The sequence below is a fragment of the Pseudophryne corroboree genome, chromosome 4 (assembly GCF_028390025.1).
Source record: "Pseudophryne corroboree isolate aPseCor3 chromosome 4, aPseCor3.hap2, whole genome shotgun sequence".
Lineage (NCBI taxonomy): Eukaryota > Metazoa > Chordata > Amphibia > Anura > Myobatrachidae > Pseudophryne > Pseudophryne corroboree.
In genome coordinates this window covers 718230040-718248855 of record NC_086447.1, presented here as the reverse complement: position 1 = coordinate 718248855, position 18816 = coordinate 718230040, and the positions used below count along the sequence as shown (strand labels likewise).

The 18816-nt window shown below is 48.1% G+C and overlaps 1 protein-coding gene across 1 annotated transcript in view; it reads left to right on the top strand.

The window, feature by feature from the left end:
* SOS1 (SOS Ras/Rac guanine nucleotide exchange factor 1) overlaps positions 1 to 18816 on the top strand; it is a 487602-nt gene that overhangs the window by 181117 nt on the left and 287669 nt on the right. Inside the window, exon 2 of the mRNA XM_063918018.1 lies at positions 18316 to 18441. Within this exon, the coding sequence (XP_063774088.1) occupies positions 18316 to 18441 (126 nt within the window). The remainder of the gene's footprint in view (positions 1 to 18315; positions 18442 to 18816) is intronic.

Genomic DNA, 18816 nt, shown 5'->3' with positions numbered 1-18816 from the left:
GCGGTGGGGTTACCCGCGGTCAGCCGCTGACCGCGGGTGACCTCACCGCTGACGCAAAGTTCCCACCATTGAGTTTAATGGAGAGGCTTTGCGAGGCGCTGTGTGACAGCTCAGACGTCCAGCCAATCAGCAGAGTGCCAGGACGTTGCGCTCGCTGATTGGCTGAAGGGACCTCGGTGACAGCAGTCACGTGGTGTCCCGGCATTCGGGGAAAGGGGTCTGATGTGTAAACATGGGACCCCTTTCAGTGCGTGGTTCGGGTAAATGCGGTTTGTTTTTTTGCCAAGTACGTGGATTTATATCTGGACACTGGATTGAGGTGAGTATAATTTTATTCACAGGTACCCCGGATTGTCGGATCAGGAGACGTGGCAGTCGGCGTGTCAACATAGGTAATTATGTGTGTGTCGGCAGGTGTGTAATAGTTTTACTCTCAAGGTGTGTGTCTCCTGTTTTTGTTTGGGTATTTTTTTCCAGTAGTACTACAGGTACCAGCGGGCCCGGTTTTCCTCCGCATGCTGGTACTTGTGGTTCTCCAAGTACCAGCTTGCGGGGGAGGCTTGCTGGGACTTGTAGTACTACAGGAAAAAAACAATATTCTTTACATTTTCTCAAGGCTATCAGCCTCCCATCCGCAGCCCTTGGAGGAGGGGGACAGCCTCGGGCTTCACCCCTGGCCCTTGGGTGGCTGGGGGGGGGACCCCTTGATTGAAGGGGTCCCCACTCCCCCAGGGTATCCCGGCCAGGGGTGACTAGTTGGATATTTAATGCCACGGCCGCAGGGCGCTGTATAAAAGTGACCCCCGGCTGTGGCATTATCTGTCCAGCTAGTGGAGCCCGATGCTGGTGTATAAAATACGGGGGACCCCTACTCTTTTTGTCCCTCGTATTTTTTGCACCAGCACCAGGCGCAGAGCCCGGTGCTGGTTTTAAAAATACGGGGGTTCCCCTGTCATTTCCCCCCCCCCCCCGGATTTTTAGAACTAGGACCGGTCCGAAGAGCCCGAGGCTGGTTATGCTTTGGAGGGGGGACCCCACGCCATTTTTTACCGGGATTTTACCATTCCATCTAAAAAAAATAAAAAATAAAAATATTATTTTTAAAAATATATAAAAAATACTTGTGCCTCTAAAAAAGACAAACCAAGTACCTAATCCCTTCTAATATAAATAGATATGCTATTACCAATAAAAAAAAGCACCCAAAAAAACATGTTTTAATTTTTTTTTATTAGTTTCACCCACCAAAGTGTGGCGGATTGAAAATGACGAATTTACTGTCTAAAAGCACTGTTGTCGAATTTCCAAACTTCAATTGAATATACTTTGGTCGAATTGCAGCACTTGTATCATTGCAGAAAAGTCGAATTTGACAAAAGTCGAATTTCAAAAAGTCGAATTTTGAAAGTCCGTTTTTTTGACGGAAAGTACTGAATTGCATTGACGAATTTTTTTTTTGGGCGATATAGTCCCGTTTTTCGCCAATTTCGGGAATTCGACCGCAATTGCATATACCCCTTAGTACTTCAGGCCCTAACCCTCTTGGCAGTGCATAACACTAACCATTGGCATTCTGAGATTGTTGACCTTTCGTTTGTAAACATTTCAGATGTTGACGTTGTGAACATGTTGACATTCTGAGGATGTCGACTTGGTGCATATCGACATGTTGAATTATGTTGACTTTGTAGTGTCAACATTGGGGTATCAACATGGTAACTGTCGACCAGGTGACTGGGTGCTGCTGGGAATAACTTAAACATTTGTATCTATGTACGTACTAAACTGAGAATACAACAAACACCACTTTCCTATTTTCATCCCATTACCCTGAAAGAGTGGGACGCTTATGCCAATAAAACAATCGTTTAGGGGTCCCTCTTTAATGGCTAAACAAAATATACAAAGTTATTGCAAGCTTTCAATGAACTTTGTATCTGGCAGATTACAATGTTGATTTGGAAATAGCAAGAAACTGCTTACTATAGTAACATTAAAAATGACAAATATATGTAAGCTATTAAGCTAAAAGCAATGACAAACCAAGGCAAATATGTTTTCTTATTTCTCTTACGTCCTAGAGGATGCTGGGGTCCACATTAGTACCATGGGGTATAGACGGGTCCACCAGGAGCCATTGGCACTTTAAGAGTTTGAGAGTGTGGGCTGGCTCCTCCCTCTATGCCCCTCCCACCAGACTCAGTTTAGAAAATGTGCCCGGATGAACCGGTCACAGCTAGGTGAGCTCTCCAGAGTTTCCCTAGAAAAGTTTTATTTGGAGTTTATTATTTTACAGGGAGGCTGCGTGCAACAGCCTCTCTGCTTCTTGGGACTAAGGGGGTGGGGGAGTAGTGTCCGTCCTGCGGGGTCTGAGCCACTATCTCCGCTGACAGGACACTGAGCTCCTGAGGGGTCAGATCGCTCCCCGCCGCAGGGGATCGCTCGCCCCAGAAGCATGCTGCCACCCCCTTACAGAGCTGAAGAATCGGTGGCGAGTGAGACACCGACCCCCCTAGCAAGCGGCGGGTCGGTGTGAAGAAGGCGGCAGCTGGGTAGGAGCGCAGTATTAACTGCGCTCCGGGAGGCTCAGCGGTACATGGTGCGACGCTGTGAGGGGCGTCCTGAGCCAGCGCTACACCCTACACTGGTCCCAAAGCCTGTCGGGGTCCTCGGATCTCAGCCAGCACTCAATCCTTAGGCCAGTATAATCAGTGGAAGAGCGGGAAGACAGCACCATTATGGGGTCGGAGCTTCTCCTCAGAGCGGACCCAGCAGCATTCAGCGCCATTTTCCTGCCTGCACAGCGCTGATCAGGAGCAAGAAGGTCCCTCCACAGCAACTCCAGCTATCTCTCACGGTACCAGAGGGTTGTAGAAGGGGGGGAGGCTGCAATACGACTGTGTATCCTATTAAGGTGCACAGTCAGCGCTGACAAGGGGTCTCCCTTTGGTTAGAAGCGCTGTGTGTGGGTTGTCTCCAATCTCCGTGTCTCTCTTGCCGTTCTTGGGGGGGGGGGGTGAACTCTGTCTCCCTCCCCTGTGTGTGTTTGGTGGTCTCCTTTAGCTATGTCCAGGGACACTGTGTCATATGCTGTGGAGGATATGTCCTCCCAGGATGATCCCATTCCATGTAATCAGGATAGCACTGGTTTAGCACAGATTCCAGCAAGGGAACCCGAGTGGTTTTCCTCTATCAAATCTTGGTTTTCTCAGATTTCAGACAGGGTTGCAAGTAATGAATCTGCAACCCAGGTATTACAGAACTCTATGGCCCGATACTGGTACCTCAGGACGCTCCGCTATATACCCCCACAAGCGTGCTCTTTTTCATGTCATGCAAGCTGACACAGATACAGATTCTGACACCACAGACTGTAATGGGGATGTGTTGCGGGGGTCTGCCTCTTTTGCAAAGGGGGTGCAATTGATGATAGAGGCTATCAAGGATGTGTTGAATATTAATGATACCACACCTGAGCAGGTATAGGAGGCTTTTTTCACTGAAAAGAAGAAGGCCTCGCTAACCTTCCCTGCGTCAAAGGAATTAGATGCTATATTTGAGAAAGCATGGGAAAACCCGGAGAAAAAATTCCAGATCCCTAAAAGGGTCCAGGTGGCGTTCTCTTTCCCTGAGCAGGATAGCCCGCCAATTGTTGACGCATCTGTGTCCACTCTCAAAAAAGGTGGTTTTACCTGTACCGGGATCTACTGCCTTAAAGGAGCCGGCTGATCGTAAAATTGATAATACACTTAAATCAATGTACACCGCTTCGGGGGCCATATTACGTCCCACTAGTGCATGGATTGCAAAAGCTATAGTAAATTGGTCAGGCACCTCACTTGAGGATTTGGATACGATGGATAAGGGTGATGTTGAATTGTTTTTGCGTAACATTCACGATTCAGCAGGTTTTATGGTAGAATCCATGAAAGACCTGGGTTCCATGGCTGCGGGAATCTCTTGCGTGTCTGTTTCAGCTCGTCTGGGATTGTGGCTACGCCAGTGGTCGGCCGACGCGGAATCCAGGAAAAGTGTGGAGTCCCTACCCTACACAGGTCAGGCTCTCTTTGGGGAAGCTTTGGATGCGTGGATATCCACGGCTACAGTGGGTAAGTCTCCATTTCTTCCCTCAGCTGCACCTGCTCCGAAGAAATCCTTCTCTTCATCAGCATCACAGTTCTTGCAGCCTCACAAGCCTAGAAAGGCCGAACCGTCCAATACCTTTTTTGGGGAGGTCGAGTTAAATCCAAGAAACCTGCTGCTGCAGGTTCTCATGAACAAAAGCCTGTTTCAGGTACGCCAAAGTCCTCCGCAAGGTGGACTCAGACAGTTCAGTCACGTCTGCGTATCGTCCGGCCTGGATCCCTGTGTGATTGATATTGTGTCCCAGGGATAGAGGCTGGAATTTCAGAATCTCCCTCCTCAGCGATTTTTCAAATCAGGCTTGCCAGTTCTACTGGCAGACAGGACTGTCCTACAAGAGGCTGTCCAGAAGTTGGTGGAGGCACAGGTCATTGTACCAGTTCCTCCTCATTTGCAAACCACAGGTTACTATTCGAACCTTCTCGTGGTACCGAAACCGGATGGTTCGGTCAGGCCCATTCTAAACCTAAAATCACTGAACCCCTTTCTAAAGGAGTTCAAGTTCAAAATGGAGTCTCTCCGGGCGGTGATATAAGGTTTGGAAGAGGGGGAATTCCTGGTAACCCTGGATATCAAGGATGCGTACCCCCACACTCCGATTTGGCTACCGCATCAGGCTTATCTCCGTTTCGCATTACTGGACTGTCATTTCCAGTTCCAGGCCGTGCCATTCGGCCTCTCGGCAACACAGAGGGTGTTCACCAAGGTGATGGCAGAGATGATGATTCTCCTCCGTAAACAATGGGTGAACATCATTCCATATCTGGACGATCTGCTGATAAAGGCATCGTCCAAGGAGAAGCTGTTGCAGTCCATTGTTCTCACAACCCACCTACTCAGACTCCACGGTTGGATTCTGAACCTTCCAAAATCACATTTGGAACCAACCCAGAGGTTGTCTTTTCTGGGGATGATTCTCGACACAGAAGTGCAGAGGGTGTTTCTTCTGTAGGAAAAGGTGAAGCCAGCCCGGGTGTCGGTTCATAAAAGCATTCACCTTTTGGGAAAGATGGTGGCCTCTTACGAGGCTCTCCAGTACGGGAGGTTCCATGCTCGGGCCTTCCAACTGGATCTCCTGGACAAGTGGTCAGGATCTTATCTCCACATGCACCAGAGAATTAGTCTGTCGCCAAAGGCCAGGATTTCACTCCTCTGGTGGCTCCAATTGCCTCACCTCCTGGACGGCCGCAGGTTCGGGATTCAGGACTGGGTCCTTCTAACCACGGATGCGAGTCTTCGGGGCTGGGGCGCAGTCACTCAAGGGGAAACCTTCCAAGGAAGGTGGTCAAGTCTGGAAGCCGGCCTGCTGATCAACCTCCTGGAACGAAGAGCCGTCTACGACGGTCTTCTTCAGGCGGCCCATTTTCTGAGAGATCGGGCCATTCCACTACAGTTGGACAATGTAACGACGGTGTCTTACATAAACAGACAGGGCGGAACGCAGAGCGGCAATGTAAGAGGTGACAAGAATCATCCTCTGGGCAGAAAGACACGCGTTAGCGCTCTTAGAAATCTTAATTCCGGTATTGGACAGCTGGGAAGCAGACTTCCTCAGCAGACACTATCTCCATCCAGGGGAGTGGGGTCTCCATCCGGAGGTGTTCAAGGAAATAGCAGACCTTTGCGGGTTACCCCAAATAGATATGATGGCCTCTTGTCTCAACAATTAGCTTCAACGCTATTGTTCCAGGTCGAGGGACCCACAAGCAGTGGCAGTGGACGCCCTGGTGTTTCCGTGGATGTTCCAGTCGGTGTACGTGTTTCCACCACTTCCACTCATTCCAAGAGTTCTAAAGCTCGTAAGGAGAACATTGCTCCAGACTGGCCAAGGCGGGCTTGGTACGCGGACCTTCTGAATCTCTTGCAGGAAGCGCAGAGGCCTCTTCCTCTACGAGAGGACCTGCTGCAGCAGGGGCCGTTCCCCTATCAAGACTTGCTGCAGCTACGTTTGACGGCATGGAAGTTGAGTGCCTGATACTTGCTTGGAAGGGCATTCCGAAGAAGTTCATTCCTACCCTGATACAGGCTAGGAAAGGGGTAACGTCTAAGCATTACCATCATATTTGGAAGAAATATGTCTCTTGGTACGAGTCCAAGAAGTTTCCTACGGTGGAGTTTCAACTGGAACATTTCCTCCTCTTCCTGCAAGCAGGTGTGGATATGGGCCTGAGGTTGGGATTTGTGAAGGTCCAGATTTCGGCCCTGTCCATTTTCTTCCAGAAACAATTGGCTGCCCTCCCTAAGGTTCAGACCTTTTTGAAGGGAGTTCTGCACATTGAACCTCCCTTTGTACCGCCTACGGCGCCTTGGGACCTTTAACGTGGTGTTGCAGTTCCTCCCGTCAGACTGGTTTGAGTTTCTACACGAGGTTGAGGTCAGATTTCTTACATGGAAGGCTGCCACGTTGTTGGCCTTAGCTTCTGCTAGGTGTGTGTCAGAATTTGGGGCTTTGTCCTGTAAAAGCCCTTACTTGATATTCCACGAAGATAGAGCTGAGCTCCGGACACGTCAGCAGTTTCTTCCAAAGGTTGTGTCGGCATTTCATATTAACCAACCTATTGTGGTGCCAGTGGCTACTGACTCCTCAGTTTCGTCAAAGTCTTGGATGTTGTGAGGGCTTTGAGAATCTATGTGAAGAGGACTGATCGTCACAGGAAATCGGACTCTTTGTTTGTACTGTAAGAGTCCAAGAAAATTGGGTGTCCTGCTTTAAAGCAGACTATATCTCGTTGGATTAGATTCACTATACAGCATGCTTATTCATCGGCAGGAATGCCGTATCCAAAATCTGTTAAGGCCCACTCTACTCGTAAGGTGGGGTCTTCCCGGGCGGCTTTCCGGGGTGTCTCGGCGTTACAACTTTGCCGAGCGGCAACTTGGTCTGGGTCGAACACGTTTGCTAAGTTCTACAAGTTCGATACTTTGGCCTCTGATGATCTGAAGTTCAGTCAGTCAGTTCTGCAGGAGCCTACGCGCTCTCTCTCCCTCCCGTTCTGGGGGGTTTGGTACATCCCCATGGTACTAATGTGGACCCCAGCATCCTCTATGACGTAAGAGAAAATAGGATTTTGGTTACCTACCGGTAAATCCTTTTCTCGTAGTCCGTAGAGGATGCTGGGTGCCCGCCCAGCTGTTCGTTTTCCTGCAACCGTTCTCTGGTTCAGTACAACTTTGTTTAGTTATGTACTGCATTGTTACTTGGTAAGTAATGTTTCAGCAGTTGCTGAGTTTTTCAAGCTAGTTAGCTTGATGTGCTTTGTATGTGTGAGCTGGTATGAATCTCACCACTCTGTGTATAATCCTTCTCTCGAAGATGTCCGTCTCCTCGGGCACAGTTTCTAGACTGAGTCTGGTAGGAGGGCCATAGAGGGAGGAGCCAGCCCACACTCTCAAACTCTTAAAGTGCCAGTGGCTCCTGGTGGACCTGTCTACACCCCATGGTACTAATGTGGACCCCAGCATCCTCTATGGACTACGAGAAAAGGATTTACCGGAAGGTAACCAAAATCCAAATTTTTCGGTGCCTGAGTCATAGAACAACTGTCTGCAAAAGCATTAAACTGTTTCTAGAGATAAGCCTATTGTAGTAGAATTTTGCTTTCAAAGCACGTATTTCCTGGTTTACTGAGGAGACCAATGAGAGGGCAAAATAGCATTCCTGGAACTGAAGCTGGTCATATGTTCTTTTGTAAGAAGACCGTTGTAACCATAAAAACCACACACAGGGATGTGCAAACTGCATTTGTTAGTGTTGCCTATCAAACATAAACCATGAGGCAGTTACCAATTTAGCTTACTTGTCACTTAAAGCTGCATTCCCAGGTAGTGGGAGAAACTACACCGTGCACACCATTCTGTACAACTCTGCAGCCGTTTGTTCCTGGTTCACTGTTTGTCTCATTGCTGAAAAGTGGGGCTGTGAGATGCAGTTGGGCAGCGGAGATAAGCAGGAACACTTGGAAGCCACAGTTAGAGTGAGTTTTATGATCATGCCACACGCTTACTGCCATTTATATGATGATCTGAAACGTTCTGCACTTGCATATTAATGCAGGTTTAATCGTTGCCACACAGGCATTTTGAAATCCACTTTTGTAACTTGTTTTACACATACACTTAATAAAAAGGTGGGAAGTAGTGAGGCGTTAGTCCTGATGAGTAATTTGAAAGTGTTATTGACAGTGATGGTGAAATTTGACAACCTGGTATGGAAATGATGATTATGGGGGTCATTCCGACCCGATCACTCACTGCAGTTTGTCGCAGCGAACGGGTTGGAAGGGCGCATGGCAATCGTTGCTGCCTAGCGATCGCCTCTGAGACAGAGGCGGTGGCTGGGCGGGAGGAGGCTGGGCGGCGGCGCGGTCCAGCCAGCGCAGGTGTGGCCGGACCGTTGGGGAGGGCGGGCCGCGGCGGCGCCAAACAACTCACGGCCAGCCGCAGGAGCTGCGCTGGCCGGGAGTTACGCCTAAAATACAAAAGCATCGCCGCTGGTCTTCCCTCCGCATGTCAGGGAAGATGATCGTAGCTGTGCTAAATTTAGCACAGCTACGATCAACTCGGAATGACCCCCTATGATCAGTGTCATACTGGGGCATGAACGCCCACAGGGGGAATGAAATGTTAGGCTCCCACTGAAGGAAGGCAACACAAAGTTGAAGGGGTAGGTAGCCAATTAAGTGGGTTTTCGTAGTACCGCTATATTATATAGAGAGCATTTCAGTGACCAATATATAATGTGAGGAGCACTGCAGCGACTGCCATATAATGCAGGGAGCACTACAGTACTCGTCATATAATATAGAGTGCGCTGTAGTGACTGCCATATAATGCAGAGAACATCAGTGGCCCACACATAACATGATAATATGAATCCCCACCCACCCACAAACACAAAACTTTACTCCTCCACCACCACCACAGGCAGTATTAAAAACAAATAAACCACCCCCGTGATAACATTAAAATATTTTTACACCTCCACTGGCACTTACCTCTTCAGTGGGAGGATCTGTCTGTGGAGCTCCAGACTGTACTGCACCTGCAATGCTCCTCTGTGACAGGAAAGGAATATACTAATGAAGGGGCGGGGACTTGGGGTATAGGGCTTAATCTCGGGTAGGGAAATCTGTAACATTCACTGTCACAGTCACACAGTGGTTGACATTTGCTGTTGGAAACAACTGATGTGATGGGTTCTATTCCATTGCGGGCCCTGTATGTGTGGCGTTTGTGTACGTAAGTTTCCTCCTGGTGCTACAGCTTCCTGCCACAATCCAAAAAACTCGCTTTTAGGGGATTTGGCTACTGACAAATTAACCCAGTAACCAATAAAGGGGGGTGGATTTGCAAGTGTGTGTGTGTGTGTGTGTTAGAATGTAAGTTTCATTGGAGCAGATATAGAACACCAAAGGGGTCAGCTGGCAAGGAGACAAGGTGGGTGTGAGGATAGAGTTAGAGAGGAATTAGAAGGAGGGCTCATGGGCTTTAGTGAAAGATGTCTGCTATAATCCTTTTTATGCCATGATGTTTCAATCTCTCAAATGAATCACGTAAACTGAATTTGCCTAGGAAGGTTTTGGCTAGTATGGCTGCTTGGCCATTTGTGTATTCAGCTGAAATGTCGGCACTTTTTTAGCCTAATATATATAAATGAGGAATTGTAGCACCTTTTTCCCACAAAGCAGTAGTGGCTGTTTCAATTATGTTATTTAAACAATTCAAATTCCTGCTGAATAACCCTCCTCATTTGCTTATCACTTCAATACACTTGGGAAGCAAAATCTGGTAGTGGAGACAATTTGAAAAAAGTTAATCTAAAAAGTGTCATAATTTATTTCTAGCTGAAAATGCAGATTTGCAGAGCAGGTTCACTAAACAGTCTGGCTTAAACTGTTAAACTATTTTATTTTAAGTGTATGCATCATCCTGAAATCTATCTATATTTTGTTGTTTCAAAATAGAGTGTCTAATGCTATTTTAAGAACACACTTATTACTTGATCATATGTCCTGACGGGGATGCGGTCAAGATCCCGCCCGACGGAATCCCGGCGGTCGGAATACCGACACCGGAATTCCGAACGGCACAATCCCGACATATTCTCCCTCTGTGAGTGTCCACGACACCCATAGAGGGAGAATAAATTAGTGTGCCGAGCATAGCGAGCCCACAAAGGGCTGCGTTGCGCTCGCCCCCCTGTAGGGATTGTGCCGGTCGGGATTCCGGTGTCGGTATTCCGACCGGCGGGATTTCGTACTGATCCCGTCCTGACATCCAAACGTGTTCCTCTTTAATATTATTTAATATGAAACCCAAACTCTTCCCACGAATATTATTCACTATAATTTAAGAGTATGGCAGTGTTTTTCATAAAGTACTGTCATTGCAAGATTTGCTATTCAGCAAGTTTCTTAGGGCTTGCATTCAGCTGAGACAAGTATTTGTTCAACTGTTTTCCCCAGCAGATGTTGCCCGATGGAGCAAATCAGTTGTTGTTCGGGTGCGATCAGCCGTGAGGAGACACATTTCAGCTCGTGCCTTGTGAGCAGAAAGGTTCTGAAAACTACCTGTTTGGGCTCCCAAGCATCACGCTCAAGGTTGCACCTAGCACTTGAGTCTGGGTTAGGTGCGGTCAGCGCGGAATTAGATGGAAGATTGGGCGTGATAAAACAATTTAATTGCCCCCTGAATATCTAATTAGTTTAAGTGTACACCTATACAGTCATAAATATATACTCAGATACTCAATTACAGGATTGTGTCTGTGTTATAAGACATTTCTCACCTTTTACTGTTGTAATTGCCTAATGGTCATTTAGGAATATAAATAAGGAATGACCATCCTGATCTGCACTTAACACACAGAAAAAAACATTTCAGTTAATACTCCACACAGAAGCTACAGTATATAAAGGGATGTAGCCAGGTGACCGACAGTCGGGATCCAGGCGGTCAGCATACCGACCCCGAGATCCCGGCCGCCAGAATACCGGCAGGGGGTCCAGGGATATTCAAACTCGTGGGTGTTTGCAACCCCCATAAATTGGGAAAAGAACCTGTGGAGATCGCAGCGAGCCCGCAAGAGGCTTCGTTGCGCTCGCCCCCTGCTAGCATCCTGGTGGCCGGGATCCCGGCATCTGTATGCTGACTGCTGGGATCTCGACCGCTAGTCACCCGACCCCAACCCCATATTAAACTATCTTGCCCTTTTACCCCAACAACGTGGACAGCCTGTTTGTATCCAGCAAAGCCAAAGTGCTCCTCTGCTTGCGTGCTACCAATTGTTTTGAATGGCTTCTCGTTTTAATACATAATTTAACCTCTAAAGGCAAAACACCAATTACAAACGCATTTAGGTTTTACCCAGGCTGTACAGTCCAATGCTGGGTACACACCTAGTCGACTTGACGATGCACAAAATGAGGGGCAGATTCAGGCAGCGTCAGACTGGGACATGAAGTGCCCACCAGGGGAATGCAGTGGTAGGGGCCCATGTTTAGGGGTGTGGCCATTCTCCAGAGGCTTGGCTAACCTTTTACAGAGTTTATGATCTGGGCTTCTTGATAAATCTATATAGTAAATACTGCTAGTGCATCATGATAATGTACCAGATTAATAATAGCAATGCACTGAAGAGAATATACCGTATTTCCTCTGTGCCCCTGTGGTCCGGTCCAACCCTGGATTCAGGTATACACTTACCAGTTGAAGTGTCATCCTGATGACACAGCTGGGCAGCATTTTGATTTGCCCGCTTATCTCTGACGTCAGTCCCTGTGGCACGTGTATGGGTGGACTTTTCACACGTTTCTGCTCGCCACCTCAGGAGAGTGTGAGCAGAAATTATGGGCGACTGCTGTAGTTTCGCATGATCTGAGCAATAATTGTAATTGCTTCCTCGGGTACAGCGCACCCACAAAATAATTGATTTCCCCATATCTTTAAGTACACATTTTAAATAGGGTTAAAAAACAAAACCAACAAATCTCCGGTTTAAAAGCTGTAATATGTGAATGCAGTTCAGGTTTATCAATCGCTTCCCGTTTCACTAGATTGTTAGTTGTGGTGTACACTGTTGGTTTGTCTTGAAAGTTTTCTATGCTCTGTCTATTTATTCCGTTTTCAGAATCTGTTGGTATAAGGACATTGTTAGCTTTTGCAGCATCTCAGAGTGCGCTGGGATGTCATGGTACCATTGCAATTACTTGCACATACTGTATAGAAGGAAGATAGTGTATCTTGTTTGGCTCGATACAGCATGTCGGTTGGTGCTTTTTATATACTGTACTTAAGGATTTATTTGAATCCATTCTTTCCCATTGTTACTTGTTATCATAATTACATATTTTCTCTTACGTCCTAGAGAATGCTGGGGTCCACATTAGTACCATGGGGTACAGACTGGTCCACCAGGAGCCATTGGGAGTTTGAGAGTGTGGGCTGGCTCCTCCCTCTATGCCCCTCCCACCAGACTCAGTTTAGAAAATGTGCCCGGAGGAGCCGGTCACAGCTAGGGGAGCTCTCCAGAGTTTCCCTAGAAAAGTTTATTTCAGAGTTTATTATTTTACAGGGAGGCTGCGTGCAACAGCCTCCCTGCTTTGTGGGACTAGGGGGGGGGGGGGGGGGGGGTATTGTCCGCCCTGCAGGGTCTGTGCCACCTACTCCGCTGACAGGACACTGAGCTCCTGAGGGGTCAGATCGCTCCCCGCTGCAGGGGATCACTCACCCAGCAGCATGCCGCCACCCCCTTACAGAGCTGAAGAATCGGTGGCGAGTGAGACACCCCCCCCCCCCCAGCAAGCGGGGGGGGGGTCAGTGTGTAGATGTCGGCAGCAGGGTAGGAGCGCAGTATTAACTGCGCTCCGGGAGGCTCAGCGGTACATGGTGCGGCACTGTGAGGGGCACCCTACACTGTCCCCAAAGCCTGTCGGGGTCCTCTGATCTCAGCCAGCACTCAATCCTCAGGCCAGTATAATCAGTGGAAGAGCGGGAAGACAGCGACATTTTGGGGGCGGAGCTTCTCCTCAGAGCGGACCTAGCAGCGTTCAGCGCCATTTTCCTGCCTGCACAGCGCTGTTCAGGAGAAACAGGTCCCTCCACAGCAACTCCAGCTATCTGTAATTGGTACCAAGGGGTTGTAGAAGGGGGGAGGCTGCAATACGACTGTGTATCCTATTAAGGTGCACAGTCAGCAGTGACAAGGGGTCTCCCTTTGGTTCGAAGCTCTGTGTGTGGGTTGGCTCCAATTTCTGCGTCTCTCTGCCATTCTTGGGGGGGAACTCTATCTCCCTCCCCTGTGTGTGTGTGGAGTGTTTGGTGGTCTCCTTTAGCTATGTCCAGGGATATGGTGTCATATGCTGCAGAGGATGTGAACTCCCAAGATGATCCCACTCACTGTAATCAGGATAGCACTGGTTCCTGAGTGGTTTTCCTCTATCAAATCTTGAATTTCTCAGATTTTAGACATGGTTGCAAGTAATGAATCTGCAACCCAGGTATTTACAGAACTCTATGGCAGTATGGCCCGATTTTGGTACCTCAGGACGCTACGCTATATACCCCCACAAACGTGCGCTTGTTCATGTCATGCAGGATGACACGGATACTGATTCTGACACCACAGACGGTAATGGGGATGTGGTGCGGGGTCTGCCTATCTTGCAAAGGGGGTGCAATTGATGATAGAGGCTATCAGGGATGTGTTGAATATTAATGATACCACACCTGAGCAGGTTGAGGAGGCTTTTTTTCACTGAAAATAAGAAAGCCTTGCTAACCTTCCCTGTGTCAAAGGAATTAAATGCTATATTTGAGAAAGCATGGGAAAACCCGGAGAAAAAATTCCAGATCCCTAAAAGGATCCAGGTGGCGTTTCTTTTCCCTGAGGAGAATAGAAGAAAATGGGAAAACCCGCTAATTGTTGACGCATCTGTGTCCAGACTCTCAAAAGAAAACGTGGTTTTACCTGTTACGGGCTCTACCACCTTAAAGGAGCCGGTTGATTGTAAAATTGATAATACACTTAAATCAATGTACACCGCTTTCGGGGGTAATATTACGTCCCACTATTGCTAGTGCATGGATTGCAATAACTAAAGTAAATTGGTCAGGCACCTTACTTGAGGATTTGGATACAATGGATAAGGGTGATGTTGAATTGTTCTGCATAACGTTCACAATTCAGCCGGTTTTATGGTAGAATCCATGAAAGACCTGGGTTCCATGGCTGCGGGAATCTCTTCCATGTCTGTTTCAAGCTCATCGAGGACTGTGGCTGCGCCAGTGGTCGGCCAGCGCGGAATCCAGGAGAAGTGTGGAGTCCCTACCCTACACAGGTCAGGCTCTCTTTGGGGAAGCTTTGGATGCATGGATATCCACTGCTACAGCGGGTAAGCCTTCGTTTCTTCCCTCAGCTGCACCTGCTCCGAAGAAATCCTTCTCTTCATCAGCATCACAGTCCTTTTGGCCTAACAAGGTTAGAAAGGACAAACCGTCCAATACCTTCTTTAGGGGTGGTCGAGTTAAATCCAAGAAACCTGCTGCTGCAGGTTCCCGGGAACAAAAGCCTGTTTCAGGTACGCCAAAGTCCTTCGCAAGACGGTGGACTGTGCAGCCTGGAGGTGGGGCCAGTGGGAGTGAGACTCGGACAGTTCAGTCACGTCAGGGTATCATCCGGCCTGGATCCCTGGGTGATAGATATTGTGTCCCAGGGATACAGGCTGGCATTTCAGAATCTCCCTCACCGATTTTTTCAAATCAGGCTTGTCAGTTCTACTGGCAGACAGCACTGTCCTACAAGAGGCTGTCCAGAAGTTGGTGGAGGCACAGGTCATTGTGCCAGTTCCTCCTCATTTACAAACCACAGGTTACTATTCGAACCTTTTCGTGGTTCCAAAACCGGATGGTTCGATCAGGCCCATTCTGAACCTAAAATCACTGAACCCCTTTCTAAAAGAGTTCAATTTCAAAATGGAGTCTCTCCGGGCGGTGATATCAGGTTTGGAAGAGGGGGAATTTCTGGTATCCCTGGATATCAAGGATGCGTACCTCCACATTCCGATTGGGCTGCCGCATCAGGCTTATCTCAGTTTCGCATTACTGGACTGTCATTTCCAGTTCCAGGCCCTGCCATTTAGCCTCTCAACAACACCGAGGGTGTTCACCAAGGTGATGGCAGAGATGATGATGATGATTCTCCTCAGCAAACAAAGGGTGAACATCATTCCATATCAGGACGATCTGCTGATAAAGGCATCATCCAAGGAGAAGCTGTTGCAGTCCATTGTTCTCACAACCGACCTACTCAGAGTCCACGGTTGGATTCTGAACCTTTTGCAAAATCACATTTGGAACCAACCCAGAGCATGTCTTTTCTGGGGATGATCCTCGACACAGAAGTGCAGAGGGTGTTTCTTCTGCAGGAAAAGGCGTTGGTGATACAAACAATGGTCCAGGATGTCCTGAAGCCAGCCCGGGTGTTGGTTCATGAATGCATTCGCCTTTTGGGAAAGATGGTGGCCTCTTACGAGGCTCTCCAGTACGGGAGGTTCCATGCCCGGGCCTTCCAACTGGATCTCCTGGACAAGTGGTCAGGATCTCATCTCCACATGCACCAGAGAATTCGTCTTTTGCCAAAGGGCAGGGTTTCACTCCTCTGGTGTCTCCAGTTGCCTCAACTTCTGTAGGACCGCATGTTCGGGATTCAGGACTGGGTCCTTCTAACCACGGATGCGAGCCTTCGGGGCTGGGGACCAGTCACTCAAGGGGAAACCTTCCAAGGAAGGTGTTCAAGTCTTGAAGCCGGCCTGCCGATCAACCTCCTGGAACTAAGAGCCGTCTACAATGGTATTCTTCAGGCGGCCCATCTTCTGAGAGATCGGGCCATTCAAGTACAGTCGTACAATGTAACGACGGTGGCTTACATAAACCGACAGGGCGGCACGAAGAGCAGAGCGGCAATGTCAGAGGTGACGAGAATAATCCTCTGGGCAGAAAGACGTGTTGGCGCTCTCGGCAATCTTCATTCCGGGACTGGACATCTGGGAAGCAGACTTACTCAGCAGACACGATCTCCATCCAGGGGAATGGGGTCTTCATACCGAGTTGTTCAAGGAAATAACAGACCTTTGGGGGTTACCCCAAATAGACATGATGGCCTCTCGTCTTAACAAGAAGCTTCAACGCTATTGTTCCAGGTCGAGGGACCCACAAGCAGTGGCAGTGGACGCCCTGGTGTCTCCGTGGGTGTTCCAGTTAGTGTACGTGTTTCCACCACTTCCACTCATTCCAAGAGTTCTAAAGCTCGTAAGGAGAACAAGAGTTCAAGCAATCCTTATTGCTCCAGACTGGCCAAGGCGGGCTTGGTACGCGGACCTTCTGAATCTCTTGCAGGAAGAGCCGAGGCCTCTTCTTCGGGAGGACCTGCTGCATCAGGGGCCATTCGCTTATCAAGACTTACCGCGGCTACGTTTGACGGCATGGAGGTTGAGCGCCTGATACTTGCTCAGAAGGGCATTCTGAAGAAGTTCATTCCTACCCTGATACAGGCTAGGAAAGTGGTAACGTCTAAGCATTACCATCGTATTTGGAAGAAATATGTCTCTTGGTGTGAGTCCAAGAAGTTTCCTATGGTGGACTTTCAACTGGAACGTTTCCTCCTTTTCCTGCAAGCAGGTGTGGATATGGGCCTGAGGTTGGGATCTTTGAAGGTCCAGATTTCGTCCCTGTCCATTTTTTTCCAGAAACAATTGGCTGCCCTCCACTGAGGTTCATACCTTTTTGAAGGGAGTTCTGCACATTCAACCTCCCTTTGTACCGCCTACGGAGCCATGGGACCTTAACGTGGTGTTGCAGTTTCTCCAGTCGGACTGGTTTGAGCCTCTACAGGAGGTTGAGGTCAAATTTCTTACATGGAAGGCTGTCACTTTGTTGGTCTTAGCTTCTGCTAGACGTGTGTCAAAATTGGGGGCTTTGTCTTGTAAAAGCCCTTAGTTGATCTTCCATGAAGATAGAGCTGAGCTCAGGACACGTCAGCAGTTTCTTCCGAAGGTTGTGTCGGCATTTCATATCAACCAACCTATTGTGGTGCCAGTGGCTACTGACTCCTCAATTTCGTCAAAGTCCTTGGATGTTGTGAGGGCTTTGAGAATCTATGTAATGAGGACTGCTCGTCACAGGAAATTGGACTCTTTGTTTGTCCTGTATGATCACAAGAAAATTGGGTGTCCTGCTTCAAAGCAGACTATTTCTCGCTGGATTAGATTCACTATCCAGCATGCTTTTTCTACGGCAGGACTGCCGTGTCCAAAATCTGTTAAGGCCCACTCTACTCGTAAGGTGGGGTCTTCCTGGGCGGCTGCCCGGGGTGTCTCGGCGTTACAACTTTGCCGAGCGGCAACTTGGTCGGGGTCGAACACGTTTGCAAAGTTTTACAAGTTCGATACTTTGGCCTCTGATGGTCTGAAGTTCAGCCAATCAGTTCTGCAGGAACCTCCGCGCTCTCCCTCCCATTCTGGGAGCTTTGTTACATCCCCATGGTACTAATATGGACCCCAGCATCCTCTAGGACGTAAGAGAAAATAGGATTTTGGTTACCTACCGGTAAATCCTTTTCTCGTAGTCCGTAGAGGATGCTGGGTGCCCGCCCAGCGCTTTGTTTTCCTTCAACGGTTATCTGGTTCAGTACGACTTTGTTTAGTTATGTACTGCATTATTACTTGGTAAGTAATGTTTCAGCAGTTGCTGAGTTTTTCAAGCTAGTTGGCTTGATGTGCCTCGTATGTGTGAGCTGGTATGAATCTCGCCACTATCTGTGTTAAATCCTTCTCTCGAAGATGTCCGTATCCTCGGTCACAGTTTCTAGACTGAGTCTGGTAGGAGGGGCATAGAGGGAGGAGCCAGCCCACACTCTCAAACTCTTAAAGTGCCAGTGGCTCCTAGTGGACCCGTCTATACCCCATGGTACTAATGTGGACCCCAGCATCCTCTACGGACTGCGAGAAAAGGATTTACCGGTAGGTAACCAAAATCCTATTTTAATTTTTTAAAGAATTTAGAACATAAAATGTAAGATTGTTTGCTTGGACAATGCACTGCACCTTGCCCTTTCCATAATTAAAATCTTGCTCCGATTCTGCTTAATCATTGACTTTATTATTTTAATCCCTACAGGTTCAAGTACAGGTCCATCCCAACCTCTCATCAGCCGAAGATGCTCTCCAGTATGTTGAAGAGTTAATTCTGCAGCTGCTTAGCATGCTCTGCCAAGCTCAGCCCCGCAGTGTCCTGGATGTTGAGGTACTCAGAAATAGGTTATATATTGATCTGCTCATAAAGATGCCACTTACAAGTACTGCATTTTATTCTATTTCCAGTGACTGTGATGTTGAACATCCAAAAATCCATCCGGGTACTTGGTAGTCTGCAGCAATAACATTTGGAATTGTACCATTTCTGCATGTTCCACAATGACTGTAAATTTGTTGTACCATAAAAATAGCATTGTCTGCAGAATGGAAGTAGTCACCAGGAATTCAACGCTGCATATAAGTTAGATGTGCTCTCAGGGAAACCTTTTCATCACATTAGCCCTCTTCTGTCATTTATGGTTGTTACCTATTATCCCATTATTGTATAAATAGAAAAAAGATAATTGATATACTCATGGACACA